This window comes from Anas platyrhynchos, chromosome 1 (assembly GCF_047663525.1).
Source record: "Anas platyrhynchos isolate ZD024472 breed Pekin duck chromosome 1, IASCAAS_PekinDuck_T2T, whole genome shotgun sequence".
Taxonomy (NCBI): Eukaryota; Metazoa; Chordata; class Aves; order Anseriformes; family Anatidae; genus Anas; species Anas platyrhynchos.
In genome coordinates, this window is record NC_092587.1 from 123,989,650 (window position 1) to 124,002,056 (window position 12,407).

Sequence of the window (12,407 nt, forward strand, 5' to 3'; positions counted from 1 at the left end):
GTGCATGTGACTGAATTCTCAATAAATTTTACCAGGTTAAAACTAATCTTTTCACCATTGGCTCTGATCAACTGTTCCAACAGATACACTCATTCATATTATGTAAAACATACTCAGAATTAGCAGATTGGAAATCAGTTAGGAAACAATTTTCCCTGTCATGTAACAAGAATGCTTATTTCTTCCTAAATAGACCATTAAAATAAAATTGGATTCAGATAAATAGAAATGGAGCACTTAGGCTTTCACCTTATAGTCGAATTACTGTATAAGAGCTCTACCAAAGATTTATTTGCTATGTTCACCTTTACCATTAAAGTCTATGTATTTAGTCATTAAACTGCAGCTGAGTCCAGATATTAATATCAGATATGCCCTTACATCTATCATGCTCTACCTCCTTTATAAAGCACAATGAATGGTCTGAAAATAGTTTTCTCTCACTTCTTCCAGTAAGAAGTGTACTTTTAACAAGCAATCACTTAAAATTTGGTATGACTGGTATTGAGGACTTCATCACAGAAGAGATGAGGCCTCATTCCCTATCCTGCTAAAGTCTGTTCACAGAATTGTATCTGTTCAAAGAGATCTAGAAAAGTACTTGAAGTATTGGAAGTCCTTTTGGCACTGCCAGAGCAGTATAAATTGATCCACGTTTAATTAATAAATCAGTGGTTGTGGGTAACGCGCTCAAATTTAGAGAAGACTGCCACTGCATATGCAAAAACTGCTCCAAGTACAACACTGGCATGCAGTGCCACACAAGCCAGTGGTGTGGAACAGCTTGACCAGCAATCAAAAAGACTTAGAGACAGCAACTTTTTCAGTCCTCTTGTCAAGACTTTATTGTCTGGTCCATAAGCCCACAGCATTTTACTGAAAAAGAAAGGAGCAGAGATTATGAAAAGGTTGGGCAGTTGGAATAGATCTGCAGAGTATTTACAGATGGGCAAAGTGTCCTGGCTACTTAAAAAAACTGCCCTTTACATTGTCAAAGCAGTTGCTTTTACATCTTTTTTCTGAACTATATATTGCAAACAGCTATGTAAACATCTAGTATCCGAGTAGCCTGATGATAACTCCTCACTCAATTACCCCACGTCTCTTGTAGCTGTTGACATTTCAGTAGTCACAATCTAGTTTTGTTTGGTTATCTTGCTTATGCCTGAGTCAGACTTCATTATGTTGGATTCAATGCAAGTAAAATCAACCTTCGTGCCTGTGCCACAGAAGACTATGAAGTTTAAGCAACTGAAACTGCTTCAGAGTTGATGAATCCATTTCCAAGGAGGCACAGCAATGCCTTGTTTGAAAGAACCCTCTTCAGACCTTGATAATACCATTAGAGCTGTGCACAATGCAAATGTTCTGTTCAGAAGCAAATTCAAGGTTTCCAAATACATCTTTTTTCATCAAATTGGAAAAGAAACTAAGGGTTGAAATGTTTTGAAAATTAGATTCTTCAAGTTACTTTCATTGCAGGCTGTGATCAAAACAAAAAGATTTATTGATTTCTTTTTGCCCCTTAATTTAAGTGCAATACAACAAATACATCTTTGAAACAGAAAATGTATCTCATTTTCCAAAAGAAAAATATTCCGTCTAGATTTCTTTCACCAGTGTTCAGAAAAGGTACTGATGTGTTGTTCCAAAAGGAAACCTCTGTTGATTCAGAAGGAAAAAGATTTCTAATGCTAGAAATAACTGAAATATAGTATTTTTCCCCTCTTCTAACCATCTTCTGTCTCTGCTTTTCTCTGATAATTGCTGAAGTTCTTGTGGGTTGAGTATGCAGTGCCAATGAACTGAGGTAAACAAGGTGTATCCTTACTTCTGGAACTGTTGCCAAAGGATCTGAATAAAACATGTGTCCTTGGGAGAATAAAATGGTTTTTCCTACCAGCTGTTTTGAACTCTTCACTATGCAAAGAACATTTCAAAATTCACTTCAGATAAGTGTTTTTAGCGCTGTTTCTTCCCATTTTGCAGATTTTATTTTGGTAATATACAATCATTCAGTCTGGAAAACTACGATTGCATTTATTTGCTTGAAGACAATCAATGCAAACAGCAGTTCCAAAGACCATTTACAACCTAAAGATGCAGACTGCATTTTGGAGAATAGCTTTGATTTTTATTCTACCAGGAGTAAAAACAGTCCATCAGTAAGAAAACATAAAGTATATAGCTTTGTATTTTACTGCTTAAAGCATTTAGCAGTAGTAACATTTTACATCAACAAGCATTTGTAGACCTTCCTCATTACTTCAGGGAAGGCAGGGTGGTGCTGACTCCACGCTGAAAAGGAACTGCGCTGTGTTCTGCTATTTGCAACAGAGCAAGCACAGTACGTGTGGCCAAAAGGCAATAATGCAGAGTCAGACTGAATTTACCTCTACCCTGGCAGCACAATGATGGCAAGTCTACTGGCATGTGGGGAATCCTGCAGGTTCACTCACTGTGGTGAGCCAGCAGGTAGGGAACAACTAAAACCTGCACTAAACCTTCTCCCTTCCCCACTCACAGAGGGTGTGGATTAAAAGGCAGAGAACATCATCTCATAGCTCGATAAACCCTCCTGGGTATTCTAACAAGCCTGAATAATGGGCAGCTCTGCAGAAGATCTGCTGAAGGCACAATTCAGGCTGTGACCCCACCACGGGCTATGAAGCATATACAGTGCTCCAAAGGCTTCAAAACACTTTCTAGTCTGAAGGGTGATGTTCAAGATCATATGGTGCTGAAACAACTATCAGAAGAGGGATTGGGATGCTGAAATGCCTTGGCTCCTGAGCTGCTGCATTGTTAAGATGCATCTCAAACCAACTGGTTCAGGACTGCACACAATAGGAATTCCCAAGTAAACTGGGGTAATTTTCTTCAAATATTTCAGCACGAAGTTCATCATTTAAAAAAAATCTGCATTTTTTACCAAATGAACATAAAATCCCACAAAATGCTCTGGCACTCTTCTTTCTTTTGATTTTCCATCCCTGTATCCGTTCGTTTTTTGACCTTTGTGGCAATTGCTGGAGGACAATCTATTTCTTCCTATTGGATATATTTCAGGTTTTAATGAATGAGGGCTTTTTACCAAACATCTGTGTAATGACTGGTAGCAAAATGTACACATAAACAGAAGCAGTCCAGCTCTTTCTTTATTACTGCTCTCCCCTCTGCAGGCAACTCTAAAAGACAGTGAAACTCAGTACAAACTGTAAGCCCCAATTCCTGACTGTGATTTGAATTTCTAATATTAAAATGGAAATGCTCAGTAAAATAAATATGTATGAACACAAATAAATCAAATTAGGAAATTCTCATCAGTAAGATTCTAAAGCTCTCCCTAGCTAGCATCTCCTACATCCACTGCTAGAGACAGAGCACTGGGCCATGAACTTTGGGTGAAGAAATTAGGTATAACCAATTCTGACAAATATAATATAGATAAGATATAGTTCTTAAAGCCAACAGAAAATAACGAGAGCCTGCTTCACCTCATTTGCATGCTTCTCCATATAGTTGATAGTGTACTCATCAGCATCCACCAAAAGAAAGTTGTGGCCATGGAAACAAACTCTGGCTCCAACAAACAGATCCTGAGCCTTGAAGTATTCAGATGGCTCACTCTTAAAGAGCTCCTGCCCAGGCTTCTTAATGCGACCTCTTTCCAAAAACTTCCCACCGAGTATCCCTATGGGAATAGAATTGTAAATAATTAATAGTGGCTTTGCTCAGGAAAAAAATAAAAAATAAAAAATGAAATAAAATAAAATAAAATAAAATAAAATAAAATAAATAAAATAAAATAAAATAAAATAAAATAAAATAAAATAAAATAAAATAAAATAAATAAAATAAATAAAATAAAATAAAATAAAATAAAATAAAATAAAATAAAATAAAATAAAATAAACAAAAAAAATGACTCCAAACCAGTCAGTTTATATTTATATATTAGTTTTCATCCTTGAGTTTCGTGTCTCAAAATGTGTCCCCCCTCCTTCTCATTGCTAAAAGAACAGCCTCTACCAGTGTCCACAGCAACAGTTACACTGTGCATATTCTGTGACATGTCTCATCTGAATGCCTGCCAAACACCTTCCCTTTTTTCTTTTCTCTAAAATGTGAGAGAAATTTGCCTCTTCAAATGGTTCCCATAACCCTGCTGCCAGCCTTGGGACTGACCCGTGAGAAAAGTAAGATGCGAAATGCAGGCAATTATCCTCGAACTGTTAAAGTAAAAAAAATAATAAAAAATAATAAAAAAAAAAATCCACAGCTTAGTATAATACAGTCCTACTAAGATCACGAATTCTGGTGCACTGTAATTCTAACTTGCTTTTAAGGGCTTTTGAATATGAAAAAGGAAGGAGTGACATGACACTATCTTCTACGTACTCTTCTGCCAATGCAACTTACCTGTGATCTGTTATTTCCTTTCTGAGCACAGTATGTCACATTATTTCTTCTCACATTATAATGATTTGATTCATGCCACTGGAAACTGTACATTGTGCTCAAGGGTGTGTAAGATACTAAAAGGAACATTTTTCTTTCCATTAGTATCTTCTGGTGCACCACAAGATTACATCACATTTACCAAGCTTTCTAGAAAACAGTCTGTTAAATGTTTAGTTTCATCAGGGTATGTGTCCTACAACAACTCTGGAGTGCCTGGGGTTTGTTTCCTGTTTATATTTGAGCTTCCAAGCCAAAAGCCAAAAAGCATACTTCAGTAACATTTAATGATGCTTCACATATTAGGTAGTGATGCGAGTCCAATAAAAGGCTGATGAACAGTGTAATAAAATGCCATTTATAGTCAAAATTATAAATGAATGTGAAACCCAAACTACTTATTAAACCAGAGTTTGGATCAGATGTCTTACTTAATTGCTTTACTTGTACCATAAAGGCAAAAGACAAAAAAATACACTAGGGCAATGGTCAGGTCTAGCTTAAATCAAAAAACGATTCTAATCACTAATGTAACTCTAATCTTAACACATTCCTTTTTACCTAGCTATTAAAACAAATATGAAATTTTACATTGTAAAATCCTGGCAACTGTTTGCAATATTTAAACAAAATCGATCACTGTAAGACTGAAATTTCACTCCTGTCTCTGTTTTTCCCTGCAACTACGCATTTGGATTGTAAACTTACCTTAATACCTCTGTCTGATAATTGTTTTTTAAATATTATGGGTGAGTACATTTCAAGTGGTATAAAGAAAAACAACCCCCCAAAAAACTCATTAGGTTAGAGATTTTACACTGAAACCTGATGAGAAGTTTCGATGGAAATCTACAAGAGTCGGGCTCAAAGCACAAAATAAACACCACAACCAAAGACCCTCTTCCATTAAGATCAGATCAGACTTTGCAGGTGTTTGTACAGCTGCTGGTTTGGTCTGGGGTAAAAAAGGGGTTGTGATCTCCTACATGGGGAGACAAAGTTCTCTTGCTTTGACCCCCACCTCAGCAAGTGCTTCAAGATGTCCAACCCTGTGTATTTCAATTAGTGTTTCACACTGTTACTAACAGTACGAAGTACTTCTCAGCAACCTTCTGGTCCCTGGACTTAGAAAAGCAAGAGCAACTGAGGTCTGAAACATTTTTATTTGCCAATGTGTATCAACTCATACAAATAAAACAGGAAGAGATAGCCATTTGAACCTGTGCACTGGCCAAAATGTTATTCTGGGAGCCATTTACCATTTTAACTCATTCACTTTCTAAGCAGTGCCCAGCCTTACTCTTCTCACACCCTGTTCACTTCAACAGCACTTCTGCTCCTCGCAAGAATGTTCCTCTCACTCCCATTTTGCACGCCTTACCCTTTTTCCTAGCCTCTCATACCTGACCTCTGCAAAGCCTTCTCATCCTTAACCTCAAAGAAACTTGGTCTCTCCTCCTTCAGACGTGACTAAAATGAGGGAAGAGGAAAGCAAAAGGAATAAATGAAGGGAATGGGAACAAAGAAACTTCTGCAGTCCCAGACCTCTTTCTGCTCTATCCCTTCATCTCTATTTCTTATCCTGCCCCTTCACGGCTGCTATCGCTAAATGCTCCAGAGGGCACTTCTTAGTCATATCCTTCCACATAGTTCATCTTTCTGCCCTCTCTGAAACAGGCAGCTTCTCCATCCTCCTTAACAACACAGGAAAGTTGAAAACCAATTTGCTGACACTTGCCTTTCGTACGTGTCTGAAGGCATTTCTTACTCTTGGTGTGCAAACTTGCTCATTTAGTTTCGTGTTCTGTTCAACTAGCAATAATTAATGGGGCCCCAGCTGCAAACCTAGCATATATTCTTACTCCAAAATAAAAGGAAGCCAGGGAGTAATCTCTGACCTTGCAACCACGCTGCTGCCAACCCGAGTGACTCACCACAGCTGCACTGCACAGCGCGTGGGTCTGCTCCGGGTCCTATGTGATAAACTTGGGGTCTTAAGACACAGATAGCACTTTTGTGTGTTCAAACTGCTTGGAGGTATGCGAGGGCTGTGCTGTGGTCTAAAGGAGCAGCGTTTTACAGCAGAAAACCAAGGGCATGTCTTGCAGCACCTGGGTGTGGCAGAAGAGCCTGGGAAGGGTTTTTGAGTGTGCAAAACCTCCTGGGACAGTGTTAGATAACGGATAAGGGTGGAGTGAGCCAAACCTGATGCAGCCTTGTCCTCACTGCCTTGCAGACGGGTTTTCTGGAGCTAAGCATCCTCCAGGAGGGACCTTGGGCTCTGTGGGACCATGTCTAGTTGGAATGGTGCAAAGGAGATCCCAGAGTGACTGACAGGCAATACAGATGACAGGGATCCAAGGTTCAAACTCTTCCCTGGCCTCAATTTAACAGTGCAGCTGTACCCTTAGCATCCTTTGTGTCTCCAGACATGAAGCACACCAATCAAACATATCATGCTCTAGTGCAGAACTGAGCTGCTCTTGAGCCTCTCGGCAGCATCACTTAACAAATACACATACATGTGTGTATAGCTTTAGCTGTATAAAAGAAGTTGTATACATTAAAAGCTACTGCATGGAAGAAAAGTAGTTAAATAACAATGACAGGACACTGCTGCCATAAAGCAGCGTTAGATCTTTAAGCTACTCTTGAGCAGGGCGACCTGCAAAAGGTCAGTGAAGCCTATTCAAGGGCTCTGCATATTTTCAAAACATTCCTCAGAGTACTGCTTGTATTTAAATGGTGGGTGGGGTCTCTGTTTATGCATTCATAATATAGTTTGATACAAGCAAATATGCAATCAGAAGTTCTTGCATTGGAAAGGCTCAGGTCTTGCCTGAGAGAGGGCACCCTAAATGACTTAGTAGCACCACTGGCATAGAAAAAGTTGTCTAGGAATACAGAAGGATCTACATATTCACCACACCTTCACTTTTCACTAATGTGATGTTCATCACAGGTCTGACATGGATTAATATTAAAAAAAAACACAAACATTTTCAGTAAAGGCTTAGAAGTAAGGATGCAAGGACACTCAGCCCTTAACTACAAGCTGAATAACTTAACCTCAGCAAGTCAACTGCTGCCACCGGAGCCTGAAGCTAAGGAGAATGAAGAGCCCTCCCTGAGACAGTCTTTGCTGTAGACAGTGAGCTGTACCCCCTCTCAGGGCACAAAGCAGGTACCACTAAGTGCAGTGAGCTGGTCACCATTGCAGAGTGTACCTGAAATAACAAACTAAGGCTCTCTGTGCCAAGAAGGTGGTAGAGAACAATTCAGACAGTATCAAAAGAGCCAGTCAGGAGGTTTCACAAGAGCCTTACAAGGTAACAAAGGAAACCTTCTATTACTGTTTTTGTCTCATCTTTGAGAGAACATGACTTCCTGACTTTTTTCTCCCAAGGATTTTATCAGTGGCTGACAGCAATCACTTCTTCAGCTGCACATCTTGAGAATGGCCAGAGCTCTTCTGGATGTTAACTGATGTAAAACTGTTGCTACAGATGTTTTGTGGTCTTCACAGAAATAGGCTCATCTCTCTAACAGAAATCCACGTAGCCAAGGCTCCCCCACATCTCTGAGGTACAGCTTGACTTCCTGCCATCCTTCCCAGTGCTGTGCCAAAAACATACCCACAAACACACACACGCTCTTGTACCACAGGGCAACATTCACTCTTTAGATGCTCAACACTGCATGATTAATGATAATGCATATTAGAAGTTGTCACAGCAGCTTTGCCTTCGTGAGCTGATTCTATATGAAGGATGTTATATAGGTGTCATAACACCATAACACTGCCTTGCAAAACAAACGATTTACTCTTTCATTCTTTATGTCTTAAATTTCCTGTTCCTTTTTCACATCAATTACAATACAATTCCTGTATGTTATCTACAACAAAAGCAAATGCTTAAAGGCCAAATTTGCAAATTAAAATGTAATAAAAGTCCTAATACATTAAACTTCCAGTTCCCAAAGGACATTGTGAAGTGCTGTCATACCATGAACAGCATTATTCTGAGCGATGAAGATTATAAATTATTATGACATACAGCTATGCAAGATAATGCAGAAGAGCTGCTGATGTAATTCCCAGTGCATTTAAAAAGCCACATCCCTGCTTCTGCTAGTGCTGACTCCAGCCACAACGTTTACTGTAAACTGTAATCAAATGAGCAGGGCAACTGAGACCGACTGCAAGCTTACCTGAGTTTCGTTGTGTATATTCATAGACTGAAATGGTGTCATCACTCAGGAAGTAGCAAATAATGAATTTCCGATCCTTGTCGACAGGACTATCCATAACAAATTTTGCAAGAAAGCGCAGTATGTTACTTTCCAGACCACTTCTAAAAAAGATGTAAGAAATTAAAAGCAGAGTGTGAGAAAAGTTTTCAACACTTAGAGATGCATTCCCCTGAGATTTTAAAAATATATTAATTGTGTTTTTCCTGGACCAAGGAGGGAAATGGCATAAGGTTCCCTATTTTTCTAAAAAATAATTTTCAGCTTAAATTAACTGAACCAACAAGACTCAGCCAGATAGAAAGGAATTATTTTCAGGGAAAATTGCTTGTCTGCCAAAGCTCTGAAATGAATTTGTATTCAAATTCAGTTGCAAATGAAGCTTCAAGTTTCTTTCCAGAGCATTTTTGGAGGAAAAAATGTATTTAATGTGTATATTTTCGAATCAAACTCTGAATGGCAATACATATGAGGACCTATCTCCATGAAATCAGGCCTATCAGATGATCTTACTAGTTGGATATTCGTTATGTTTTACATGATGTACAGTACCACTGTATGCACTACTAAGTCTTTTCCTAATAGCTTTCTTTTTTTTATGGAGGTTTTATGTGTGGTTACTGTTTCTCTAGCATGTCAATTTGCTGTTTTGTGGTCTTCACAGAAATATGCTAATCTCCCCCACAGGAATCCACTTAGCCAAGGCTCACCTACCTCTCTGAGTTACAGAATGACTTCCTGCCATCCTTCCCAGTGCTGTGCCACATAGCCACGTTTCCACTTTGGCCTTAACAACCGTTGCCTGACAAGGCATTTCATTATGGAAAGTAAAGGGTTAATGCTTTAAAACATTGTTGTAGCAGAGAACAAAGCAAATGCCAGATAGTCAAACAGAAAAAACAAATCAGTGTTGGACTGCTGTAGCATTAAAAATTCCTGGCTAATTCCTGGACTACTACTTCCATGAAACTGCCACTGAAGACTTTTGCTGCGGTCCAAGAAAACTGGAGTTCCATGTCAGTAAACTAGTCCTCATGCACCTGTCCCTTAAAACTCATATGAACTCCATATTTTGCCAAAAAAAAAAAAAAAAAAAAAAGATATCTGCACTTAACATCCGTTGCCTTCTCAAAAATAAATAACAACAAAAAAAAAAGAATTATTTTTCTTCAAAATACCTGTCTTTCTCCAGGAATTTCTTGAAATCTTTTTGGGGAGGCTTGGGAAGCAGACCCTTACAGGAGCATAACGAATCTTCTTCAGAACCAAATCCGGTATATGGTGGAAACGTTTTTTCTGGTTTTGGTGGTGGTGGAGTTTTATATGCAACTGGGGTAAAATCCTCTGCAACAAAGACAGCAAGAGTTATTTATTATTGTGCTTATGAAGCTGTTCTACTAAGGATTTAAACTTCCAGCATGAATACTTATTTCTGTGTTTATTTCTGCCTATTTCTGTAACAGAGCACTAATCAAAGTCTAACCAGGATCCCTCCTACTGCTACAGAGCAGAAAAAGACCACAGAAGCCAACAGCGAAATTATTGTTTCTTCATGGGTTGCAGAATTTTACCTATAATCTTAAAATGTTTTACAAAAATCATTAACATACACAGGCAAAAGAAATGACAGATGTAGTTTCAAAATGGGATAGAACAATAAATTAGCAATTCTAAAATTATTTTTTAGTTTTATCCTTTGAGACCAGATTAGTGAGTAAATACTTGGCTTATGAGTTTCTTGCCCTCTGCTTATCCCAGGAGGAAAATAAATACATAAATAAATAACATTTTATTCATTGTTCATATCATGCATATATGAGAAGAATTTTTAAAGTTTATGGACATCTTGGTACACTGACGCCAATAGCTTCAGTCCACATCTCAACTTCATCCAGAGTTGGGGAAGGTTCGTTTTCACTCATTTTCCCCACTCTCAAAACTTTTTTCACTTATTTCTTCCCTGAGCTGCTTCATAACATAACCTCCAGCTTCCAATGAGGTCTGCATAAAAATTCAACAGAGTAAATATAGAGTCTTCTGGTTAAATATAGTGAATGGAAAATGGAAAAGGTGAGAGGAGAAAAGTAACTGATAGATAGAGGAAAACAGATGGGCAGACTTGAAGCAAACGAAACCATAAATCAAAGGACCTCAGTACAAATCAGGCTGGATGAGACCTCAGGAGTGTGGTCTCCTACTCAGGACAGGGTCAGCCCCAGGCTGGACCAGGCTGCTCAGGGTTATGTCCAGGTGGGGCATGAAACATCCCCGGATGGAGCCTGTGCAGCCTGCCCTGGGCCCAGCTGACCTTGGAGGGGAATTTTTTTAATACCCACTCTGACCCTCCCTGGTTTACCATTTATGCCCATTGTCTCATGCCCTCCTGCCAGCAATATCTCCATGGTTGGGTACAGGTGGCTGTTTGTGCCCTGTGTCTGTTCCCCAGGCTGAGGAACCATGATCCCTTGGCTGTTCCTCCACCCTGACCATCCTAGGGCTTCTCCCAAACTCACCTTGGCTGCTCCATGCCTTTCCTGTACTGGCCAACACAAAAGAGAACACATTATTTTGATGAGGTGCAACAAGAGCAGAGCAGAGAGGGATAGTCACCTTCCTTGATTTTCAGACAGTTGCTGTCCATGCTACCACAGCTCTGGTGCCCACCACAACCTTCAGGGCCTTTCCTGCCCCAGCACGGGTGCAAAGAGAAGGTTGGAGAGCTTGCTGCGGTCCAGCCAGTGCAGTATTGCCCACGTGGAGCAGTGCCACCTCCACGTCTGGGCTGGCCAGAGGCGCTGCCCCAAGGAACCAAGAGCTACCAGGGCTGCCAAGCATAGGATAAACACATGGGATAAAGTGGAGAGGAAGCTGGATCGCAATTTGTAGCCCAGGAGGCAAAGAGTGATGTTAACTGACCAGTGTGTTAAACTTCAACCCACAAAATAAAGTTGTTTTTTTCTCTAAAACTTAAATTTGCAACAGAGAACTGAAGAGAGATTAAAAACTTACACTTGTAGCTTGGGTTTCAGTACAGTCGAGGGGAATGATAAAACTGGTGTTGCTTTAAATGTTTTCTGAAGTGGTTTGTTATTAAAATGTTTTAAACAGAAATATATCAGCAGATCAAAGCAACCTACTCTTTTAAACTCTGACTTGCCTAGCAGCAGTATGAAGCTGAAAAATACAAAAAGAATTCAGATGCCAGAGTTTTTCTTGAACTTGAAACACAATGTGATTTTCTTTGGCCTTTACCTGTTACAATATGGTCTAATGGAAATGCCAATACCTTTCCCTGAATCAGGAAACAGGGGGGGTTGCAAAAACATGCCAACTTTTTTTTTTTTTTCCATGAAAACTATGTGTGCCCTTTCTGTCACTCAGAAGTACAAAGGCCAAGCCCATATGCAAAATTCCACTCAGAAATTTTCAAAGCTTCAGAGGCAAACAATAAACGTATGTGTAAACATGCAGCAAAATACGATTTTCTCAATATTGGTCGTGACAAAACTGCTTCTCAAGACATTCTCAGTGTGCCGGGTTACGTAACCTATACACGCAGCTCTTGGTACGATAAATGTTACGTATGTAAATCAACATATTGAGACAGAAAATAAAAACTATACCCACTGGTATTGATTCTGCATGCCCAGTTGGCGCATGTTGAGTTACTCCAAAACTACCCATGTAGTTACCAA

The 12,407-nt window shown here is 39.3% G+C and overlaps 1 protein-coding gene across 4 annotated transcripts in view; it reads right to left on the reverse strand.

The window, feature by feature from the left end:
• Positions 1-12,407, reverse strand: part of EFHC2 (EF-hand domain containing 2) — a 59,382-nt gene that overhangs the window by 17,659 nt on the left and 29,316 nt on the right. For all 4 annotated transcript variants that reach the window (XM_027448981.3, XM_038171847.2, XM_038171844.2 and 1 more), the window contains 3 exons: positions 9,891-10,056; positions 8,674-8,816; positions 3,498-3,694 (listed from right to left, as the gene is read on the reverse strand). In XM_027448981.3, the coding sequence (XP_027304782.3) occupies positions 3,498-3,694; positions 8,674-8,816; positions 9,891-10,056 (506 nt within the window). The remainder of the gene's footprint in view (positions 1-3,497; positions 3,695-8,673; positions 8,817-9,890; positions 10,057-12,407) is intronic.